Raw genomic sequence first — 25,884 nt, 5'->3', positions numbered from 1 at the left:
GTAAATTGTCCTGGGATTATTAGTCGAGACCCTTGGTCCGTGGGGTCCTAGCGCTATAAGACTTTTCAAAGAAATAACGAAAAGATTAGTCGACATCACAGAAGACCGAAGAGCTGGCAGCTACCTTCGACAAAGAATTAGTCTAGCTATTCAAAGAGGGAACGCTGCCAGTATCTTCGGAACGTTGCCTAAAGGGACCCTTTTTAATAATATATTTTAGTCATCATATTATATTTTTTTTAAGCTTTTTAATTTTAGGTTCTTAGTTGTACAATTAGGTTATGTAAATACTAACAATAAATTTTAAAATATATATTTATATTTTTAATTAATGTTCGTGTTTCTATTACGAAACATGTCAACCCTTTCATACCGACCCTAAATATCACAAATAAAAAAAAATTCAAAAGTTTTATCTGATATTATTTAATATTTTAACTCAAAAACCAAAGTCGTTGGTTTTAAATAGTTTGGTTGTCTTTATATCACTAGATTAAACCACAAAATATAGGTAAATTAGAATATATAAATTCAAATTCAAATTCAAATTCAAAAATCATTTATTCATGTAGGACATTTTAGCCGCTTATGAACGTCAAATTTTTACATTATAATTTTATTTTTTCCCTACCGTCCAGTTCGGTATATAGATCCAATTGAGAAGAACTGGCAAGAAACTCAATTGAATTACTTTTTTTTTTTTAAAGCCAGTTTATTTACAATGTATTTTTATAGAGGTGTCTATGTCTAACATTAAATGAAAATTCAGTGCATGAACAACTATTGCCATGCACGCTCGTCATTCAAGTAATCGTTTAGTGAGTAATACTGTGCTCAGCAAATATAATTTAACAGATGTTTTGAATTTATTTAAGAGTAATTCCAACATATCCTTTGGTATCTTATTGTAAATTTTTATACCTATTCCCATAAAAGACCTATTAACTTTTCTAAACGATACTTGGGGACAGCAAGTTTGTCTTTAAATCTAGTATTAATATTATGAATATTGCTGTTTTTTGGAAATAAGTCAAGATTTTTATGAACATATAGGATATTTCAATATATAAATTGAGAAGCAACGGTGAGAATATTTGCCTCTTTGAATTTCTCTCACGAGTCACGACTCTTCATACAGTAGATCGCTCGAAGTTACTTATCTTTAATTTTATAAAGCATACTTTAGAAATTATTTATATCCCATTTCATCTCCATAGTTAACACTCTATGTTCTTAATCAAGCTAGCTTCTTAAACAATCTATGTATTAAAGCTTATCGAAATTGGTTCAGAGTGTAATAAAATAGTAGTTGACAGTCAGTTATAAATAATCAATTTTGCTCTTTACAGATTCAAAATGCATTCCGGTCTGTTGGCGTGGGAGTGTATAGTGTTTGCTGTATTTATCTGTGCTTCATCTTGTGTGCCTCTGTGGAAGAGACGCAGGGACACTAAAGATGCTGGAGGGAACGCCAAACAGGCGTATATCTTTGCTGGCGGCGGTGTATCTTTATTGGTGATGATACTGTCTGTTGCGAGAGGAACTCTTGGGGTCCGATCGTTTTTGGGTGAGTTCTTTTTATATCTGTTAAATAATAATAATATATATTTATTGCCAGAACAAAAGACACATGTACATTGTACATACATTTGAGTTGATATTGATACACTGTTTGTAAATCAGAGATTAAATATAAACTACATATAAAACAGAAACAATAGTACCTTGCACTGCATATTCTAGGCAAAAGGAGCTGACTCAGCTAATACTGTTAGCGTGTTTTTATTCAGTAAGACTATAAACAAATAATGACGACCTCGGTGGTCTAGTGATTTAGCACACCGCTTTACGTCCGATGGTCGCGGGTTCGATTCCTCGCACGGCACAAACATTTATATTTATGAGTATAATTGTTTGTGTCGGTCTGGGTGTTTTCTATGTATAATATGTATGTATTTACGAAAAAAAATATATCTATGTATTTGTATCAGTCCTCTAGTACCCATAACACAAGCTTTAGCTAGCTTAACTTGGGTCTAGATGGCGCTGTGTGAATTGTCTTTAGATTATTATTATAAATAATAGTAAAAGCAAACAATGTTAATCTATTCTCAATTTGGCCACAGACTATAACAAACAAAAGACTATATATGCGCGTGTATGTAATATTTCTTTTGTATTTAATGTAATTTTATGCATAATTAAAAAAAATATTCTACAATTCTTCTCTATATATATAACCATAAGTGAGTGAAATTTCATACTTCTTTATGCGCGCAATTTTCGTAATATGTACAAAATTTCTGTTTTAGACTTTTTTTTTTGTAATTCCATACATAATATGCATAGAAAACCCGCAGATCAATACAAAATCATACTCATGAATACAAATGTTTGGATCGTGCAAAGAACGACCTCAAAAGAAATATACTTAATTGTAACAGTCGATGTATTTTTTTTTACCGTTCGGAAATATGCTGGTGAATCTTGGCTTTGCGCGTATCATTTAGTCAGTATAAGGAAAAATAATTAATATAACCACCAAACTAGGTGTTGTACACATGATAAGGCTGGTATTGTTAATTAATCATGTATTTATTAATAACTATGAAGAAATCATACTAATTCTGGACAATTCACACAGCGCCATCTAGTCCCAAGCTAAGCAGAGCTTGTGTTATGGGTACTAAACAACTGATGCATATACTAAAATATTTTTTTCGTAATTAGGAGGAAGGGGCGGTGAAAGGATGAGGATCTGTCAGGCGGGAGTTGGCCTTCAGCCACTTCATAAGTCCTTCCGCGGGTTTTGAGTGCCATCAGCACTCGCCCACCGTCCGGTGAAGCTGTAAAGGCCAGCTGCGGCCAACAGCATTAGAGTAGTCCGAAAAAAAAATTTACAGTATTCATTGGTGTAGCGCCTTACTACTAATGATTGTGGGTTCGATTCCTCGCACAATGCAAACATTTGTTATGAATATGATGATTGGTTTCTATGTTTTCTATGTATATTTGTGTATAAAAAATATTTCTATCTGTCGTCCAGTGCCTATATCACAAAATTTGCTTGGGAGCTGTGTGAATTATCCAAAACGATTACAACTTACCATCAGGCGGGTCGTAAGACAGAGGTATCAACACAGATGACTCTATACAAGGTCTTCCTCGTTAGATGTGATAGGATTTATTTACTTTCGCCAATACTATCGCTGGAATTCGGCTCATTAAACCCGTTTCGTTACACGCTAGTACGTTATATAAGTGCATTCCATTACACGTCTTTTTATTGCATAATTGCGTGTAACGGAACATTGTAAATTTAACGTAAGTATAAATTAATGCGACGATATAAGTGATCTAATAGTTTACACATTTTGCCTTACTTTCCGTTGGTCGCGGATTCGATGCTCATAATGCCATAGGGCCACATTATTAGGCACATTGATTTAAAAAGAAAAAGTATAAGCCATCACATTTAAAATAAGTATTGTTGCTAAGTAACAGTTTGTATGTAACGTACATCTGCGATCGGAACGAAAGTAAATTATATTTACTGCTATATATGTAATCCACTCAATATCTCTATGATCCAACCGATATATCCAACCGATAGGTCCAACAGTAATTATTAGTATTTTAGCAGATTTAATTTTGGATATGTTTTGCTACTATTGTTCTATTGTTTACTCTTCTGTATATTGTTTTATATTATGTATGTTATTTAAATGTAGAGATGTACAATGTATTAAATGTAATGGATTAAGGAACTAAGGGATTGATTTAAAAAGAAAAAGTATAATCCATCACATTTAAAATAAGTATTGTTGCTAAGTAACAGTTTGTATGTAACGTGCAACTACGGTCGGAACGAAGTAAATTATATTTAGAACTATATATGTAATCCACTCAATATCTCTATCACACATGACGCAAACTGTGAATTTTACAGGAGAACTCATCAACATTTTCACTGTAATATTTTTATTTTTTTTATGAATCTATAATTGGTATACCTATGTGTTAGATCTAGAATCATGGATGTCTTTTTTTAATATAAAAATCATAACCATTTAGCTACCATTTTTGGAAAAAAAGTGATATCAGTTTTTTTTTTTGCGTTGTGGCTATTTGGCATTTAATGAGATATATTACAAACATTTACGACGCCCTTGATGGTCTAGCGGTTTAGCATACCGCTTTACTTCCATGATTGTGGGTTCGATTGTTCGCATGGTGCTTTTTGTATTCGTGAGGTTGTGGGGATGTATTATATATATATATTCGATTGTTCGCATGGTGCTATTTGTATTCGTGAGTATGATTGTATCGGTCTGGTCTAGAATATAATGGAATTTTTCCTCTTCCGCGCAAAATAAATTTTTGCTTCATGTATTTATATTATGAGTATAGATATATATGTATATATATACATATATTATATACTGGACCCGCGACTTCGTCCGCGTGGAATTTAATTTAATTTTTCTAGAATAAAAGAATTTTTAAAAAAAAAATGTTGCCTAAGTTACTCCCTATTACTTCAGCTCCAAAAAAACGTCCCGTTAAAATCGGTCCAGCCATTTCAGAGATTAGCCGGAACAAACAGACCGACAAACAGACAAAAATTTTAAAAAGTGGTTTTTTGGTGTATGAACCGTATTTATATTCATATGCATGTAGTAAAAAACGGTTATTTCAATATTACAAACAGGCACTCCAATTTTATTTATATGTATAGAGTATAGATATAGATATACAGTCATTCATATCCCCACCCATGAGTGACGATTTTATATATGTAGTGTCAAGGAAACTGACATCGATCAAGCATTATCATATGATATATCTTACATTATTTCAGTCTGGTGACTCATTTGAAGTAGGTAGACAATCAAACTGGATGCTACTGCCTTACAACTAGATAGCATGCTATTTATAGTGTATTAACCGGTGCTACCACATTTCTACAAGTTGAGAATGTATACGGTTTTCTAGAAATGACCTAGGCTAAGGCGAAGCCTTTGAGATTACAAATATAAATTTACAGGTACTTGTTTGTACTTGTAATGTAACATCTAAATATATATAACTCAAAGGTGACTGACATAGTGATCTATTAACGCACAGCCCAAACCACTGGACGGAGCGGGTTGAAATTTGGCATGCAGGTAGATGTTATGACGTAGGCATCCGCTAAGAAAGGATTTTGATTACTTCCGCCCCCAAAGGGATAAAATAGGGGATGAAAGTTTATATGAAACTTTGTCAATTTTAAACCGATCGAGCTGAGACTTAAAGGTACTATGACGTAGACATCCCCTAAGAAAGGATTTTGATAAATTCCACCCCTAAGGGGATAAATTAACGCGAGCGAAGCCACGGGCAAAAGCTAGTTTTTTATATGACGGCCTCATTGGTGTAGCGATTTAGCACGTCGATAGTCGCGAGTTCGATTCCTAGTACGATACAAATATTTGTATTCATCAGTATGATTGTTGGTGTCGGTCTGGGTGTTTTTTATATATATTATGTATGTATTTATAAAAAAAAAAACTTATCAGATGTTCAGTACCAATATTATATGTTTTGCTTAGTTTGAGATTATATGACGTGTGAATTATCCGGGGTTTTATTACTATTATATGTAAAATCTGACAGATAATATAAATATGTGTTAGGTTTTAGTTCAATGTATTTCTAATTATATATAATAAGTATGTATTTACAAAAAAAAAAAATATCTATGCATATGTTCAGTTATCTAGTACACATAACACAAGCTTTAGCTGACTTAACTTGGGTCTAGATGGCGCTGTGTGAATTATTATTTTTAATTAAAAAAAAACTAATTTAACAATATGAAACGTATGTTTCAATACAGTATATTAATCAAGTATTTATATACATACATATAGCAATATACATTTATATAGTTACTTCATGCTGTTCTTCAAACTTTATTGTTCACCACATTGGATTTGAAAATTATTTAAAAGAGCAACACGCAAGTTTCTTGCTCGTTCTTCATGTGATGAGACAGCTTTCCGAATGAGCGGTAGATTAAAAAAAATGTGATGACTATTCAAAAGTGCTTAAATGTAAGTTTATTTGAATAACTGATTTTCTATTCTATTCTATTCTAGATTGCTCTACATTTTTCTATCAAGGCTCTATGTGTTTAAATATACAGTATTTATTATGTTATTACATTTCTAAATGTTCCATCATTATGTTGCCATATAATTTGATACCTTATTTTCTATCTCGTAGCGACTGAATTTCATTAAAAGAGTTTATAAACATATAAAAACTCTTTTAAATCTCTGTTAAGACATATCGCAAATATATAATTTTCACTAAACTTCTGTTGAATTAATATTGGAATTTTTTTATTAGTAATATTTGTGTATTCTTGACATTTTCTTGTACACACTGATATCATTTTAAATAAACAATGTAGTACGAAATGATATCATTAGCTTGGTTGTACAATATTTGTAATATTAACACATTATTATGCAAATGATTGTAATGATATGTATGTACGAGTATGTATGTATCTAACGGAACTCCGGAAAGAGTATTATTAGTATTTTATTACGTAAATGCAATGATAAACGAACTGACGTCCCACATGATGGAAATACAACTCTTTTTTTTATAACACATGGGATAAACAAGCAGGCTCACCTGATGGTATGTGATTACCGGCGCCCATGAGCACCCGCAATATCAGGGGCCGTTTAAAAAAGAATCTAAACACGCGGTAGCGTGTCAAGCCGAGTTTCAAATACTGGCGAGCAGCACCGTGTGTATATTTACACGAACCATTTGGAGCCACTTTTGACCCCCTCATAACTCAAAAACTCTTTCACATAAAACTGTCAAATTTGGTTCATATATTAAGACTTACGAGATAAATATGTGTTCCAAATGTCATAAACATATCTCAAACGGTTATTTAGATATTAACGTCCAAATATCGCCATTTTTATCACTGATCAACTATAGATCAAAATTATAACCCACTTCCAGATGACCTAGGAAGTTCAAATTTGGCATGCAGATAGGTTGACCTTAGGCTACAGTATATTATTCTAAGTTATAAGAAATGATATTTTATATTGTTATAAATACATTTCAGGACAGACCATTGAACTTGGCACCCATTAGATCTCACCTCTTTTGTCGTAGAAGTGAACAATCATATATCATAATATTAAACTCGGCTATCATTTCACAATTATGTTTTTGATGGGATAAGCTCTTTTCTTGAAGGCTTCAATATCGTATCGGTTCGGAAATACATTGTTGGACGGTGATTCCATAATGTGGTTGTAAAAGGTTTCCAAAAAAACGCACTGTGGAGGACCGCCATTCATCCAGATGATCAGGATGGTATTTCAGTTTCTGGCGGGTGGTACGGTGGTGAAACTCAGCGGCTGGTATTAATCCGAACAATTCCTCAGAACACTCCCCGTGATATATGCTGCAGAAAATGCACGGAGATGCAATCAATAAATCTTTATATGAGACAGCCTCGGTGGTCTAGTGGTTTAGCACATCGCTTTACCATCCGATGGTCGTGAGTTCGATTCCTCATACGGTACAAACATTTGTATTCATGAGTATGATTGTTTGTATCGGTCTGGATGTTTTCTATGTATAATACGTATTTATTTACAAAAAAAAATGTATCCATGTATTTATATCAGTTGTCTAGTACCGATAACACAAGCTCTGCTTAGCTTGGGACTAGATGACGCTGTGTAAAATGTCCTGAAATATTATATTATATTACGTAAATAAATAACCCTGGATAATTCACACAGCGTCATCTAGACCTAAGTTAAGCAAGCTAAACCTTGTATTATGGGTACTAGACAACTGAAACATATATATATAGATATTTTCTTGGTAAATACATACATAATATACTTAGCAAATATCCAGACCGAGACAGACAATACTCATGAATACAAATTTTTGCACCGTGGGAGGAATCGAACCAGCAACCATCGGAAGTAAGGCGGTGTGCTAATTCGCTAGATCACCGATCATCAAATACAATATCTAATATCATCAAACACATGAACAACGGACAGAAGGTCATCTTGTAACGTCTGTGGTATCACGAATATGTTACCATTTCTGATTAATATCATGTAATTTTCTCCCTTATCTCATACTCCTTCAAACAGAACAGCTTACGAAACAAGCTGCTTGGTGGCTGAAATAGATAAGATAGAGGTGTTCATGCAGACGACTTTGAACAAAGTCTATATCGATAGTAATGAGGACTGTTAATAATAATAATAATAATAATAATCTCAGGACAATTCACACAGCGCCATCTAGACCCAAGTTAAGCTAGCTAAAGCTTGTGTTATGGGTACTAGACAACTGATACAAATACATAGATATTTTTTTTTCGTAAATACATATATATTATACATAGAAAACACCCAGACCGATACAAAAAATCATACTCATGAATACAAATGTTTGTGCCGTGCGAGGAATCGAACCCGCGACCATCGGTAGTAAGGCGGTGTGCTAAACCGCTAGACCACCGAGGCCGTCAAGTTAACTGTTGGAAGTTAACATTACTATTGTGGCAACACTGTCTGTGTACTGTAACTCTTCCCTTTTCGTCCTTACCGGCAAGTGTGCCGGCCATAATAAATTGCTATCTACATATTAAAATTATTATACATGCTTTTTCTGAAGCTACTCTTTCAATTAAACGCTAGGGATAGCCTTCCACAGCGACAAATGTATTATAGTAAGGGATATATTATATTAAATACACATTTACAAAAAAAATATCTAAGTATTTATATCAGTTGTCTAATACCTGTAGCACTTAGTAAATAAATACCTATTTTTTTTGTAAATAAATAAATAATGTATATGTTTATACCGATATAATTTACTTCCCTATCTCACCCTTTAACTGGAACCTGCCTTGGAAAGTAAGCTATTTGGTATCTGAAGTTGGTAACTTAGTAAAACGTTTAAGTCAGTAGTAGCTACATTATGCCACGCTTTCATTCAATTATAATAGTTATCAACTGGATATCTCAAGTACCTTGGTTACGAACAAAATTGTCACAACATAAACACATATTCATACACCTTATACTATGATAATGTAGTAATCAAAACATAGTGACTCAGTCTGATAAACTGACAGATTACACAATACACATATCTAGTTCAGTGGTGATCAATTGTGATCCGTATTGTATCAACTGAAACGTTTCACTTCCAATTCCTGGCCCGCATTTTACTGTAAAATTTCGTTTCCTGTGTTCGACAGATATTGATTAAAATATTGATTGACCAAATAAAACAATTCACACAGCGTCATAAATTCCCAAACTAAGCAGTGCTTGTGTATTGTGTTAAAGAACTGATGTATACATAGATAATAATTTGTTTGTAAATCCATACATAATAATAATAATCTCAGGACAATTCACACAGCGCCATCTAATCCCAAGTTAAGCTGTCTAAAGCTTGTGTTATGGGTACTAGATAACTGATACAAGTACATAGATATTTTTTATAAAACACCCAGACCGATACAAACAATCATATTCATGAATACAAATGTTTGTGCCGTGCGAGGAATCGAACCCGCGACTATCGGACGTAAAGCGGTGTGCTAGACCGCTAGACCACCGAGGTCGTCATATACATAGAATAAATACAAACCGAGATAAATACAAACAATCATACTCATGAATACAAGTGTTTGTATTGTGCGAGGATTTGATCCCGCGACCATCGGAAGTGAGATAAGTAAGTAATTATGCAACACGGAAGTATCTTGCCGTTCTTCTTGTGATGAGATAGATTGCCCGAATGAGTAGTATGTTAAAAAATAAGATTATTCAAAAGTGCTTATATTTAAGTTTATTTGAAAAAAACTTTTTTATTCTATTCTATTCATCGTAATACATAGGAAATAGTGCTTGTTTCCATTATATATGCTGTCGATTTATTTCGAATTCTAATTTCATAAATAACATCGCGAGGGACTAGATATTTGATAAATAATTTAATATTTTGTAATATATATTATTTCAGAGTGCCATAGCTTTTTATACATGTATATTGGATATCTCAGGCGAGATTTAGACGGGCCGTTAGGCAGTAATAATATTTGCGGCCCTGTATCACACTCAGATTGAGATGACCTGCAATAATTTACGGCCTTCATCTGATAAGATCGACGATCATTTGCGTTGGGTGTTATCTATATTTTCTCACATTGAGATGATGAACTTGTGTTTATGGTACTATTAAAACTTAATGCACAGATTGAGGAAGTCATTGAAAAAATGTAGTTCAAAAGTACTGAGTGTTCTCTATACTAAGATTTTAATAGAATGGTAAGTAAGTAATTACTAAGACTATTGTCCTCGGTAGTCTAGTGGTTTAACACACGGCCGTACCTCTCGTAGTCGCAGGTTCGATTCCTCGCAGTTACAAACATTTTTATTCATGAATACGATTGTCTGTATCGTTACAAAAGTGTTTTTTTATTTCTATTGTGTATATATTTACAATAAATGCAACTATTTATTTATATCAGCTGTCTAGTACTCATAACACAAGCTCAACTTACCTTGGCACGTTTGCATTAAAAAACACGTACAACCCTAATTTTTCACCTTTCAAAGCCTATTTTTTAATAGCGATATATATATAAATGAATATGGCAAAAATATTTGCCGGGTCAGTAATTTAATATAGATTTCATAAAATTATAAAGAATATAAGGTGTGATGTTATGTGAACGTTGAAAACAAACAACATATGTTGTGTTCCAATGTTTGAACACGTGTGAGTAATTCAAGTATTACTGGGGTTAAATGCTTGGATATTAAACGATTTATGTCATCTGTGACATATTGTGTCTATAGGTAAGTAAAATATATTAAAACATTACGTTCATAAACTAAAATGTCCTACATCATCATTGCCTTGCCTTTATCCCATTATTTGGGGTCGGCGCAGTATGTCATTCTCTTCCACTGCTCTCTATCGGTCGTCATATCTGAGCATACTCTTCTTTTATTCATATCATCTTTCACACAATCCATCCATCTTTTCTTAGGGCGTCCCCTCCCTTTACATCCATCCACATTCATATTATACACTTTTGAATAAATTATTTTAGATTTGATTTGAATTGATATATAATAATAATGATCTCAGGACAATTCAGTGGTCAGTAGACAGCCTCGGTGGTCTAGTGGTTTATTACAGACTTACTATCCGATGGTCGCGGGTTCGATTCCTCGCATGATACACACATTTGTATTTATGTGTATGATTGTTTGTATCGGTCTGGAGTTTTCTATGGATAATATGTATTTATTTACAAAAAAATGCATCCATGTATTTATATCAGTTGTCTGGTTCCCATAACATAACACAATTTCCATAACTCTGCTTAGTTTGCGACAAGATGGCGCTGTGTGAATTGTCTTGAGATATTATTATTATAATATAAATTATAATTCAATCAAAATATTATTTAGCGCCATCTAGGCCCCAAGTTAAACTAGCTCAAGCTTGTGTTATGGATAGTAGATTTTTTTTGCGTAAATACATACATATTATACATAGGAACCACCCAGAATGATACAAACAATTATATTCATGAATTTAAATGTTTATGCCGTGCGTGGAATCGAACCCGCGACCATCGGTAGTAAGGCGGTGTGCTAAACCACTAGACTACCGAGGCTGTCAATTCTCAGTGGAAAAGTAGGTGGATATATATACTATACGAAATTATAAAATATATGAATAATGATCCATTGATAATATATATAACATAATACCGATAATGATAATGCAGCACTGTGAAATAGCAATGTAAAATAAAATATCCATTTTGATATCCCAATATATATAACTCAAAGATGACTGACATAGTGATCTATAAACGCACAGCCCAAACCACTGGACGGATCGGGCTGAAATTTGGCATGCAGGTAGATGTTATAACGTAGGCATCCGCTAAGAAAGGATTTCGATTAATTCTACCCCCAAGGAGATAAAATAGGGGATGAAATTTGTATGAATCTTTGTCAATTTTAAACCGATCGGGCTGAGACTTAACATGCATAAAGCTACTATGACGTAGGCATCCCCTAAGAAAGGATTTTGGTAAATTCCACCCCTAAGGGGATAAAATAGGGGAAGAAAGTTTATATAAATCTTCTTAACTTTTGTAGGCCCTAATTTCTTACACACGCTAAACAAAAGTACATCCTAATTACGACGTAGGTATTGTCTAAGAAAGAATTTTGATAAATTCCACCTCTAAGGGGATAAATTACGGCCCAATAAACACGATTACAGACTAAAATCAACAAGATCAAGTATCGACCGAAATAAAGAAAATAATATAATATTATATTTTTATGGTTTTTAATTTTAGTAATTTAATTGTACAACTAAGAACCTAAAAATAAAAAAACATTGCCTAATTAAAAAAAAAAAGTTATTCACGAAACTTATCTTCATAGTAACGTCGCTATTGTATAGATATTATTATTTTATTTATTTATATGTATATGTATGTATGTATATTTTATATATAAAATTATGTAATATGTATGTGTATATGATATGTAAATTGACATCCAACAACTAATTGTTATACCTTTTACCAGGTATAGTCTAATCTTATCCTTCCAGGAAGAAATCGCTATTTAGCGATAAGGCCGCCCATTGTTACCTCCATATTATAATTATGTTTTAGTTTTTCTTTTTATATTTGATGTAATTTGAAAGAATAATTACATACATTAATATGTACTATTAATTTATTTAATTATTCTTTCTGCGAGAGGAACAATAAAGTGTTTTTCTTGTTCCTCTCACAGAAATTATTCTATTCTAATTATTAAATTTCTTTATTCATTCATAAATAAACATACCTTATGTATGTACTTTTTTATTTTTTTTATTGGATTGTTTGTGTTATTTTCAGATATATTTTGCTCTCCTTTTTCAAAGTTCGCTACATAGACCCGTCATTTGACGAAGAATTGAAGGATATTCTTAGGAGCGATGATTTTTATCTCCTCGGGAAAGAGTGTATATTTCCCAAAGGAGATATTTCGTTTATGCATGAGTGGGCTACAATCATATAGGATGTGTAGTGGCGTTTCCTCTTTAGTTATGTATGTAACCCATAAAGACGTACATTTTATAAAAGCGATAAATTTAAGAAAAATCTTTTTTAATCGATTACCGTTTGTGAATAATCGATTATTAAAGAGAATGACACATACCATTTAAGAATGCTACTATAAAATGGCCGGTATAATTAAAAAAAAGCAATAAAAACCGTTTACCTAAGTGGCAAAAACGTATACGAAGAAATACTTATGAATTGTAACCTTGACTTTGAAGTTAAATGCTTAAGAGTTTAAAAGTCGTATATTTGAAAAAAAAACAAAAACAACAATTATCCAATAATTATGTATTTACAAAAAAATATCTGTCTATAATAATAATAATAATCTTAGGACAATTCACACAGCGCCATCTAGACCCAAGTCAAGCTAGCTAAAGCTTGTGTTATGGGTACTAGATAACTGATTCAAATACATAGATCCTTTTTTTCGTAAATACATATTATACATAGAAAACACCCAGATCGATACAAACAATCATACTCATGAATACAAATGTTTGTGCCGTGCGAGGAATCGAACCCGTGACCATCGGATGTGAAGCGGTGTGCTAGACCGCTAGACCAGGGAGGTCGTCAAAAATATTTATAACAGTTGTCTAGTACCCATACAAGCACTGTTTATCGTGGTACCGCATATAGTCAGATGTCGCTGTTAACTGTCCAGGATTATTTATTTATTTATGTTGTAATTGGCTAATCAGAAATGTATTTATTATTCTAAATTTGAATTTAAATTTATAGTTATTCTATTGTACATTATCTTATATATAAAATTCTCGTGTCACAGTTTTCGTTCCCATACTCCTCCGAAACGGCTTGACCGATTCTCATGAAATTTTGTGAGCGTTTTGAGTAGGTCTGAGAATCGGCCAATATCTATTTTTCATCCCCCTAAATGTTAGGGGTAGTCCACCCCTAATTTTTTTTTTATTTTAAGGCAAAACAACGTTTGCCGGGACAGCTAGTTTTTATATAAAATTCTGTTATGCCAATAGCTTTTCCCAATATATATCTCTGTTTACCTACTCTTATTCTTTTAGCTGTACCTGTATGTATAAAATAAAACTACAATAATTTACTGATCCAGGACATATTACAAATCGTGGAAAGATAAAAAATATGTATGTTTTGTTCCAGGATTCCCATCAGAGCTGGTGTACCGAGGGTCTGCAATGTGGGAGACGCTGTACGGCGTCGTCTTAGCATTCCCGTTGGTTTGCTTCCTCTTCGTGCCAGTTTATTACAGGCTGCATACAAACTCCGTTTATGAGTATTTACAGGTAATATTTTAACTTTAACGAAATGACCCGACAAACGTTGTTGTACTATATTAATTAACTAGCTACTTACCCCGGCTTCACACGTATGTACATGTATTATACATATAAACATTGCTCTTGAATTACTCTATTTATTAAAAAAACCGCTTTAAAATCCGTTGCATAGTTTTAAAGATTTAAGCATACATAGGGACAGACAGCGATAGCGTTTGTTTTATACTATGTTAATAATGATATGACTATTCTAAAAAAAGAAGTTGATAATAGACTAAAATTAAAAGTGTATGTATATTTAATACCACATATTTAAACTAAAAATTGTTTCAAAAAAATAAAAATAAATCTAGAATAAAAATGTCTGTACCATGCGAGGAATCTAACCTGCGATCATCAGAAAGTACGTCTATGTGCTAAACCGCTAGTCCACCGAGGCTGTCAAATGTTGATGTAGATCCAATAACTTCCGCAAAATAACTAATTCGATCATCATCATCTGCTTCTTCCTTATCCCATTTATTTGTGGTCGTCGTAATATGTTTGTCTCTTCCATTCATCCCTGTTCGCAGTCATCTCGTTATTTACTCCCTTTCTTACCATATCATCTTTCACACAGTCCATCCATCTCTTTTTCGGTCTTGCTCTGCCTTTATAACCATCCATCATATGTAACACCTTCCTTAAGATATGATCTTCATTCGTACGCATTACATGTCCATACCACGATAGACGATTATTCTTTAACCTCTCCGACACCGGCGCCACTTTCAAACTTCCTCTAATGCATTCATTCTTTATCTTGTCCATTCTTGTCATACCACACATCCATCTCAACATTTGCATTTCAGTTGCAAGTCGTCTCTCATCCGTTTCCTTTACAGGCTAGCACTCTGTTCCATAAAAGTAACTAATTCGATAAAATCTGTAGATTTTTAATTTGATGTTTCTTTATAGATGAGATTCGACTCGATATGGGTCAGACGGATCGCCTCAGCCACTTTCATCGTCAGACAACTGCTGAACTTGTCTGTCACTGTGTACACTCCGACTGTGGCTCTTCACGCCGTGTTAGCATTACCACACTGGGCATCAGCTGCCATGCTGACTGCAGTGGCCATAGTCTTTAACCTGCTAGGAGGTCTAGCAGCTGCTATCAGGTAATTAACAATTTTTTTATGTATTGGTTTGTTTGTAAAGTCGTTTCGTTTGTTTGGTAAAATTATTCGTTTAATTAGATTAATAATAATAATCTCAGGACAATTCACACAGCGCCATCTAGTCCCAAGTAAAGCTATCTAAAGCTTGTGTTATTTATTTATTTATTTATTTAAGATAAGGTACCCACCACACTTACAGATATACCAAAGCGTGTAGTGAGCCAATAATATAACATAACGATTAATGTAATTTCATAAAAAACAACAAACAACACTCAATAAACTTATTAATATTGTTGTGAAAAATATCGACCTCTGGCTGCTCCGAAACCAAGCTATTGAGTAGCGAGATAGCTTGATAAGTAGGAGCAAGCTGGGCAGTGCATATGCGAACATGAGGTGCCGATAGTAATCGACACGTGCGTAGTCGCAGGTACCGCTCTGGGGCATATAAAGAACAACGACTTAGGGTTGTCGGATTATCTATTCTCCCATTCAGCAGCATATAATAGTGCACCATCAGATTACGCTTTCGCCTTACCTCTAACGTATTCATACCTACCATACCGCACACAAATAGTGACGGGTATAAAAAGGGATAATAGCCATTCAGATTATTGTATAAGTATCGAGCAAATTTTCTCGGAACTCGTTCTAACATTGCTCTATACTTTGTTTCGTTATGGGTCCTAGACAATTAATACAAATACATAGATATTTTTTTTGTAAATACATACATATTATACATAGAAAACACCCAGATCGATATAAATAATCATACTCATGAATACAAATGTTTGTGCCGTGCACCCGAATCGAAACCCGTGCAATCGAACCCGCGACCATCGGACGTAAAGCGGTATGCTAGACCGCTGGACCACCGAGGTCGTCAATTAATAATGTTAAACGTTTAAAAATAAGTATTAAACATTTGCCAATCATTGTTTTAAATAGCCATGTCGTGTGTGAATACGGCCATTTTGTACCTGAGTTTTATTTATGACGGGGACTTTTTGAGAGAAAAAAACCATATTATTTATCTGATCTGATGATTACCTTTTTAATGACAATAATAATGTCGGGTTTAGAAAATTATACACTTATACATTTTTATTATCAATTGTTTTGACTGTCGTTAAAATATAATTAAAGTTAAATTACTTAGTTATTTCTCGTTTGACGTTGATAATAAAATAAATTGGTAGTTCATTAAATATGAATGATTGTAGATTTTATCATATTTAAGATAGTAATAGGTCATTAGTCTTACGCTTAACAGATGTAGGATACTTTTACCTGACTGATTAAATTGAGACCACGTCATCAATTGAATGTATTTTTTTTTATTTCCACTATTTCTTTTATAAAAGTGTTTCAGTTTCACACGTGTTCAATTTACCTTTGATTTGTATACCGTATCTTACTTAATATTATAAACGTGAAAGTTTGTGAGTGTGGCTGGATGTTTGTTACTCTTTCATGCGAAAACTACTAAACTGATTTTGATGAAATTTTACAGTAATCTAGCTTATATATTAGAATAACACATAGGGTATGATTTGAAAAGATATTATGTAAATTGGGCGAAATATAATGATAAATGTCAAGTAAGTATAATACAGACGAAGTTGCTAGGGTCAGATAGTACTAATATATGTGGGATTGGATGAGTTGATGCATGAAGTGGAACATTGTGTGAAAGGAAAAGATGTGTGAGAGAGAAAGCGAGCTGGAAAAAGAAAAGAAGGAAGTAAAATGAAGAATAATAGAATAAGGAAGAAATAAATATAAGAATAAGTTATTATTTAGTACAATTAAATCCCATATATATACTTTACAATTTTTTTGTAATAATATCTTTTCCTTAACGTCCAGTTCCGTATACTGATTGATTTGAGAAGAACAAGCAGGATACACAACTTTATTTCTTCTTTTTTTATTTACATTCTGTACTTATGTAGATGTTAAGTATACATAAAATATAAAAAAAATATAGACATAGTTAAGTAAATACTTACGTAAAATACATATATGTTTTAGCATAGGTAATTTTAGTTTAGTTGAATCTTGAGGAATATGGATGTTGTTCCAACGTACATGGCGCTATATTTAGATGTTTTCTGTTTTAATCATCACCATAGATTGTTTAAATTTCTTAATTTAATAGATGTTAGGGTCCTTACGCTATCATCTCTTTACGATAGTAGTTTGAAATTTAACCTACTATTTAATAGGGATCAATGAAGGCTTGGTCAATTGAAACCCTCAATAGTATCTTTTTAAACTGACTGTTGTGTCCTTCGTAGTATATTGCTGGCCACTTAAAAGCTACTTTTTTACCTTTAAAAAGTATTGTATAAATTTGATTGGTTAATTTTGTGACATAAGAAAAATATATGATTTTATTTTACTCTTTTTTGCATCGATTTATTTTACATAATTATAGAGTAGATGCAATAGCTTTCTGCACATAAAGAACCGACATACAAACTATACATAATATATTATCTGGTAGAGAATGCCATCAGGCATTAAGTCCGCCATGTATACAATTTTGTGTGCAAAAGAATAAATAAATAAATAAATAAATTATCCACCACATTGACGGCACCTAATTTTGTAATATATATCTAATATACATAGAAAATGTATTATTACATGAATATTTTTTCTACAATAGTTAAATTAAGTACTTCAAAAAGCATTTTTTTTTTCATTGTTTCTTTAACATAGCTGTGTTTTTGTAAATATTACTGGGTTGTTATGTTACTGTGTTACTATTGAGTATTTATTTAAATTTTTTCTTTTTTTTATACTTGCATATGTCAAATATATCTGCTAATACCGAAATTAACTGTAACTAATTCTTCTTAAACGACAATAGTTGTTCATGCATGGCATTTTCATTTAATGTTAGACATAGACACCTCTATAAGTCCACAATGTTAACATACTGGCTTGAAAAAATCTGTTTTTTATTTTTTTTTATTAATAACGGGTTTGCGCTTGGTCTTACCTCATCTGATGGTAAATGATGGTAAGACCTAGGATGTAGTGCGCTTACCCAGAAGATATCTATTGACCATAGACTTGAAGAATCCGAGGTTGTATTTCTCCGGGAATACAAAAGCTGGAAGTGTGATCCACTCTTTGGCAGATGAGTTTCTTGCCAGTTCTTCTCAATTAAATCTATATACTGAACTAAAAAAAGATATGAATATACTTGTGGGGATTGATCTCTTCGTGTTACAGACACTTAGATTCAGACGAGATTTTTTTTTATATTTTTTTTTTTTTTTTTAAAAATGCAATAACATATGCTGGTGGTCACTCTATTGTCTCTAATTGAATTTAAAAGTGAATAAGTATTTTTGAAATCATTGATAAGCTCGTTTGAAAAAAATACAACTTGAGTTTCTTGTCAGTTCTTCTTAGCTCGACAGCACTCCGAACTAACGGCAATTTGCTATTATTAATATTAATTTTGACTAAAATTGACAAATCACAAGAGTCTGTAATAGATCTACCTGAATAAAAACTTTTGATTTGATTTGATTGAATAAAAAACTTTGCGTTCATAAGTATATTAGTTAAAATGTTTTATTTCTTGTTTTAATGTTTTATTATTCCATCAAGAAACTCAGCAGTTCTTCTTAGCTCGACAGCACTCCGAATTGACGGCAATTTATTATTATTAATATTTATTTTGACTAAAATTGACAAATCATAAGAGTCTGTAATAAATCTACCTGAATAAAGAACTTTTGATTTGATTTGATTGAATAAAAAACTTTACGTTCATAAGTATATTAGTTAAAATGTTTTATTTCTTGTTTTAATGTTTTATTATTCCGTCAAGAAACTCAGCTCTTATTATTTTGAACTAAATATTTTTTTTTATTTTTGATTGTTTTTTTTAATAATTTTAAATTCCTTTCAGAGCTGATGTCATACAAACAACAACAATGGTTCTCGTGATTTGATTTCATTGAATAAAATTCGTGCTGACGTTCAAAGTGGTTACAATGTTTTATAGCTTGTTTTAATGTTTTATTATTCCGTCAAGTACTCAGCTTTTATTATTTTGAGAAAATATTTTTTTAAGCATTTTATGATTGTTTTTTTTAATAAAAAATAAGTTACAGACGTTTCAGAGCTGATGTCATACAAACAACAACAATAGTATAATAATATTACGAAATAATACGAAAATATAACTCAAAAATTACTGGCCACAATTTGATCCAATTTACAAGACAATATAGCACGGGCAGCACGAGTTTTTTAATAAAACAAGAATCATCAGAAAATATTCATGTGTAAGTAGTAGTGTATGCAGGGCCTGCAATAGATTCTATGGAAAAAAATAGGTTACAGACGTTTCACAGATTTTCCGAATTTTACTAGAAACTAGAAAAGAATAGTAATAATATTACTAAATAATACGAAAATATAACTCAAAAACTACTGGCCACGATTTGATCCAATTTACACGAAACTACACGAGCAGCACCAGCATCCAAATAAAACAAGAATCATCAAAAACTATTTAACCTGAACTAAATCTAGGATATCACAAAAATTATAGTCAAATAGAGAACATCCTTTTTTTTAACTAATTTAGACACCGTTTCCAATAGATTCAGCTATTACTTTTTATTAGTATATGAATAAAGATTATTTCTATTTCTATTTCTATTTCATGGTAGTGCCTTTAATGGTTTTTTATCGACATGTATAATTTTTATGCTATAATATATAATTTAAAAAAGAATTAGAACTCTGGTTCCCTCCTATTCGAATTTCATACTCCTCGCAATTTTCCTAAATAAGGGTACAACGATTTTGCTTCACTGCATATAGAATAAAAAGTTGTAAACAATCGATTTACAATTGCAGATTTACTGGAGACCCAACAGTGAGGGTTGATACGCTATCAGCTTTCATCGGCCAGCTCTTCATGTCTGTATCTATATATGGCTGCCAGCAGACCTTCGTCCAAAGATACTGCTCCTTATCCAGTGAGTCCAAAGTGAGGAGAATGCTCCTGGCCAATGTGCCAGCAGTCAGCGTGTTATTCAGTTTGTCTTGGATAGTCGGCATGGTGCTTTATGCTGTATACCAGTATTGTGATCCTCTGGCTTCAGGGAGCATTGCGGCTCCAGATGAAGTGCTACCATTTTATGTTCAAGACCAGTTCTCCTTTTTACCTGGGATGCTGGGACTGTTTTTGGGCAGTCTCTTCAATGGTGCTCTAAGGTAATTTATATTTGTAACTTCTTTTGTAACCTTAGAAGGTTTAATAAGTTTCGAGCAATTTTTTTTAATTAAATATAATAACATACAAGTATAATGGTGTTTCCGTCTGCGATATCAGTTTAAGCTGGTGAAGTACCAGGAGAGATATATAGAAAATGATGAGCATGAGGTCAGGTCAGGCAAGCAAATTTACCACAGTAGTTTTCAGGGGGGGGGGGGGATACCACATGGTAGTCAACCGGACATGGTATATTGATAGTAATCAAACAGAGTATACTAGAATTAATTATAACCTACAGACTTATTTACTATTTAGCTTTAATCGTTACTATAATACATAATATCCTTGGACAATTGACACAACGGCATCTAGTACCAACCTAAGCAGAGCTTGTGTACTGGACTAAATACCTAATATATATACTTAGATACTTTTTTTAATACATTCATAATATATATAGAAAATATCTAGACCGATATAAAATATCTATACTCATGAATACCGAATATTTGTACCCAGCGAGGAATCGAACCCGCGACGTTTAAACATAAAGCTGTATGCTAAACTGTTAAACCACTGAGGCTGTCAAAATTAAGTGTTATACATATATTATGTTTAATTTACAGTTTCCTGGTTTCAAATGTGAACTCCTTAGCGACAGTAACGTGGGAGGACTTTGTATCTGCTGCACCGGCGTTCAAGGGCACCTCAGACAAACAACACCTGACAGTCATCAAGATCATTGGAATTATATATGGTGAGTACAGCATTTGACTTGATTTGTATTGGTTCAGAATAGAATAGAATAGAAAATCATTTATTCAAATAAACTTAATTTAAGCACTTTTGAATAGTCACAGTTATCATTCTTTTAATCTACCGCTCATTCGGAAAGCTGTCTCACAAGAAGAACGAGCAAGAAACTTGTGTGTTGCTCTTTGAAATAATTGTTGAAACTTTACATTATTATATATAAAAACCTGCGGTTTCACCCCATGAAATTTATAGCCTTTGTTATTCTGATATATAAGCTATATTACTGTAAAGTTTCATGATAATTCGTTCAGTAGTTTTTGCTTGAAAGATTAACAAACATCCATCCATACTCACAAACTTTCGTGTTTATAATAATAATAATATTTAGTTGTAAAGTTTGAATACAACTTATTATATTATATTTGTAAATAGATATTACTGTTTTGTATGACTAGTTGCATTCTACAGCTTTGTCTATGTAGAATATAAAGCGTATGCCACTCTCTGATATCATATTTCTATAGTTGGAATAATTTGTAAAATCTATTCAAAAGTGCTTAAATTTAAGTCTATTTGAATTTTCTATTCTCTTCTATTCTATCACCAGACTTGTCTTATAATAGCAAATTCTTCTTTCCAGCAATACTCATCATGTGCTTGTCCCTCTGCGTTGGAATAGTCGGAGGCGTCATTGAAGGATCACTTCTTGTGACATCTGCGACGTCGGGAGCTCTTCTGGGCGTGTTTATATTAGCCACTATGTGCCCAATGGCAAATGGCAAAGGAGCTCTGATCGGGATGCTGGCATCTCATTTTATAACAACTTGGATGGCTGCTGGAAGGCTGATATATGTTGATAAGAGCGTCGCTATGCTACCAGTATCTGTTGAGGTTAGTGTTTATCTCACATTATGTATAATAGATTTCTAAATGCTTTATTTCGTTTCGTAGCTTTGTGCTTAGTTGGCTGCCTTTTTTTATATAACACAGGGGACAAAGGAGCATACGGCTCATCTGATGGTAAGTAGTTACCGCCGCCCATGCCTACAGGGTAATTTAGTTGGAACTCTGTCTTCCTCAAGGCGAGTATCTTGGCCCCAAGGGGGGCATACAGGTAGGGTGGAGTTGGGTACGCCCATGCCTCCAGACCTCTTTCTCTGTAAAGGACTAGTGAAGCGGAGCCTAAAAATCCCTAATATTCCCTTCTTTTAACATACTCCAAAATCTAGACATATCAAACATTGAGACGTTATATTTATTTATTAATCTATAGTCTCTCTCTAATCTACGTTCGTTATCTATGATTGCAGAACTGCACCAATTCTACTAAGAACTTGTACAACGTCAAACCTCTGCCTATTGGAGTGAATGAAACATTAATGCAACTGGCGCCTCTGTTTCAAGCTATGAATCACACTAACCCCATCAAGAAACAAGCGGAATCTACGATGTAAGTATTAGAAAAACATTAATATACCATTAAAATAGAAAAGATGACGGATAGACATAACAATCGCCTATAAACATGAATGATAATGCCTCTGATTACACCGTCTAGAATGGAATAGAATAGAAAATGATTTATGCAAATAAACTTAACTTACGCACTTTTGAATGGTCATCACAATTTTTTTAATGTACCGCTTAATCGGAAAGCTGTCACAAAAAGAATGAGCAAGAAACTTGCGTGTTGCTCTATTCAATAATCATTGTAACTTTACATTTTTAAGTCGAAACATCTGAATATAAACTACCAACAAACACTAATTTATCAGGGTCAAATAAGATTGAATCAGTCGTAGTGATTAGCAGACCAGTCCCTCAAAGAATATCAGTTCTAATTGTAGGTATTAATTTTCCAGAAGCTCCGGTCTGCACACCATGTATTCGATATCTTACATGTGGTATGCAGTTATTGGTACACTTACATGCGTAACACTCGGCATTATAATCGGCTATATCACAGGCAAAGATTCAGAAATATACGACGAGCGTCTCCTACACCCGTTAGTGCTAAAACTATCCAGAAAAATGCCGGGACGCAAACGCCAATTCACAAACGATAAAGCAGAGAAGGTTCCAGAACAGAAAGACTCATCAGAACACACAGATGACACAACCGTTGAGACTGTTAATGAAGAAACGAAGGATGTGAAAGCAAGTCCTATAAATTTAAATAATAGTAGACTCTTCGATGCGTACGAAACTAGAACGCCTTCTCCAATACCTGAGAGAACGAAGTTGTGATTTTGCACTGACAATTTAGTTTTAACGTTGCCATTTTCAGGCTGTGTATGATATTAGATAGATTAGAAATATTAATTTAATAGGATGTTTAAAGAATGGTTGCGATGATGGATCTAAATGGATGCTTTTCATATGAAATTTTGATATATTTTTTATTTCAGTGCCGTCTGTATTAAATGTCGTATAATTATGGCTAACTTTATTTATATATATTTTTATACGATAATGAAATGGTGCACCTGCCTGCGATAACGGTTTACGCCGGCGGGGCACCAGTGGAGGATAATAATATGAACATGAGGTCGGATCAGTTAGTCCATCGTGATAAATTCACCTAGAATCACGATGGTTTTCAGGAGGAACCGCGCGTCAATCTGATATGGTATTATACATTGCTAACAATGGGGTCAAGAGCCCCCATTACTAACAATACCAGGAAGATTATTGTTAGTAACTAATTTAACTTTATTTATATTGTTAACACGAATTATGGTAAATAAAGGTATTTGTACACGACGATTAGGTTGCACTGGTACTGGCCAGGAGCTAACAGGAGCAAGAGAGATGAAACCTTTCGTGTCGTGAGAGTTAAGGAAGACAATAAATGTATGTCAGCTCTTATTTTAAGCAAAAAATTTCATTGGAACCTAAAGTATAATATATAATTCGGACCAATATATTTTTTATACATTGTAATAATAAAGAATCTATATAATATTATTATACATAGAAGTATGATAAGACCTTATTAATATGTTTGTATTTACATAGTATAAATCAAATTCGCCGCTATCTTTTAAACTATGCAATGTATTTTAATTCAGTTTTCAGCAGTAGATAGAGAGATTCTATAGAAAGGTTTATATGTATAAGTCATGCATACTGTTGTACAGAAAGATGAGAAATTCAAATATTTGTAATTCATTCATGCGAAGCCGGGGTGGGTTAATAGTTGTAACACTATACATACACAAGCGACTCGCTTCGAATGTTTATTTCTGTAATAATGTACAATCTCATTTGAAAAGAATAAGAGCTTGGTTTCTTGTCAGTTCTTAGCTCGAAAGCACTCCAAACTGATGGTAGAATAGAATATAATAGAAATAGAAATAATCTTTATTCAAATAAACTCATTACAAGCACTTTTGAATAGTGATATTTTGATTCTACCACTCATTCGGAATGCAGATTCATCACAAGAAGAATGAGCAAGAAACTTGTGTGTTAATTTAACATACAATTAGATAGATTTGACATACAAAGATATTTCGATTTGATTTATACTTATATATATGGAAATACATTAATAAGGTGGGATTATATTATACATTCTTTATTTATACATAATTAATCTACCGTTACATTATATATGTATAAATTATAGTAATTATTATTATATATCTAAGGCATTATAGAGTTATGAATTATTATCAACATGCAATATTATGTAAAACAACATACTGTAAAAGAATGAAGATCCTTTTACAATAATTGTATAATAAATTGTTTACAATCATATATAATATACAAAAATATATATACTATGATAGAAACTTCATTCTTTTGTGGTATAAATTGTAAACAGTTTATTTTATTTGTAAATATATAATAACAGCTGTAAATACATAATAACATGTACAATTGTGCAATTTCTTGAGAATTATTCAAGAACGTTTTATTGTTATTTGGTACACAGATATAACAGCACAAAACCTTGTTAAATTCATATTTATTATATAACTAGTGGTACCCCCGACTTTGTACGCAGTATTTAAGTGGACATATGTAGATCAACATAATAAGATATTTTTTATATTTTTTATCTATGTACTACTGGTTTTAATTATAACAATATAATATCTTAATTATAATAAATTGAATTCATAAGAGAAACAGACGTGATGCGCTTCTAAATATAGAGTTACGACATTGCTCATAGGCCAATATATTTATATATAA

The 25,884-nt window shown here is 32.6% G+C and overlaps 1 protein-coding gene across 1 annotated transcript in view; it reads left to right on the top strand.

Moving 5' to 3' along the window:
- The window catches only part of LOC131845455 (sodium-coupled monocarboxylate transporter 2), a 45,404-nt gene extending 20,997 nt beyond the window's left edge, over positions 1-24,407 (top strand). Inside the window, exons 2-11 of the mRNA XM_059194520.1 lie at positions 1,350-1,567; positions 14,366-14,508; positions 15,460-15,662; positions 19,603-19,636; positions 19,699-19,727; positions 20,562-20,921; positions 21,549-21,679; positions 22,319-22,569; positions 22,989-23,128; positions 23,541-24,407. Of these exons, the coding sequence (XP_059050503.1) occupies positions 1,357-1,567; positions 14,366-14,508; positions 15,460-15,662; positions 19,603-19,636; positions 19,699-19,727; positions 20,562-20,921; positions 21,549-21,679; positions 22,319-22,569; positions 22,989-23,128; positions 23,541-23,925 (1,887 nt within the window). The 5' untranslated portion in view covers positions 1,350-1,356 and the 3' untranslated portion in view covers positions 23,926-24,407. The remainder of the gene's footprint in view (positions 1-1,349; positions 1,568-14,365; positions 14,509-15,459; positions 15,663-19,602; positions 19,637-19,698; positions 19,728-20,561; positions 20,922-21,548; positions 21,680-22,318; positions 22,570-22,988; positions 23,129-23,540) is intronic.
- The last annotated feature ends 1,477 nt before the right edge of the window (positions 24,408-25,884 follow it).

This window comes from Achroia grisella, unplaced genomic scaffold, assembly GCF_030625045.1.
Source record: "Achroia grisella isolate CSIRO2021 unplaced genomic scaffold, CSIRO_AGI_Agris_v1 utg474, whole genome shotgun sequence".
In the NCBI taxonomy this organism is placed as follows: Eukaryota; Metazoa; Arthropoda; class Insecta; order Lepidoptera; family Pyralidae; genus Achroia; species Achroia grisella.
This window is presented reverse-complemented; position numbering and strand designations above follow the sequence as displayed.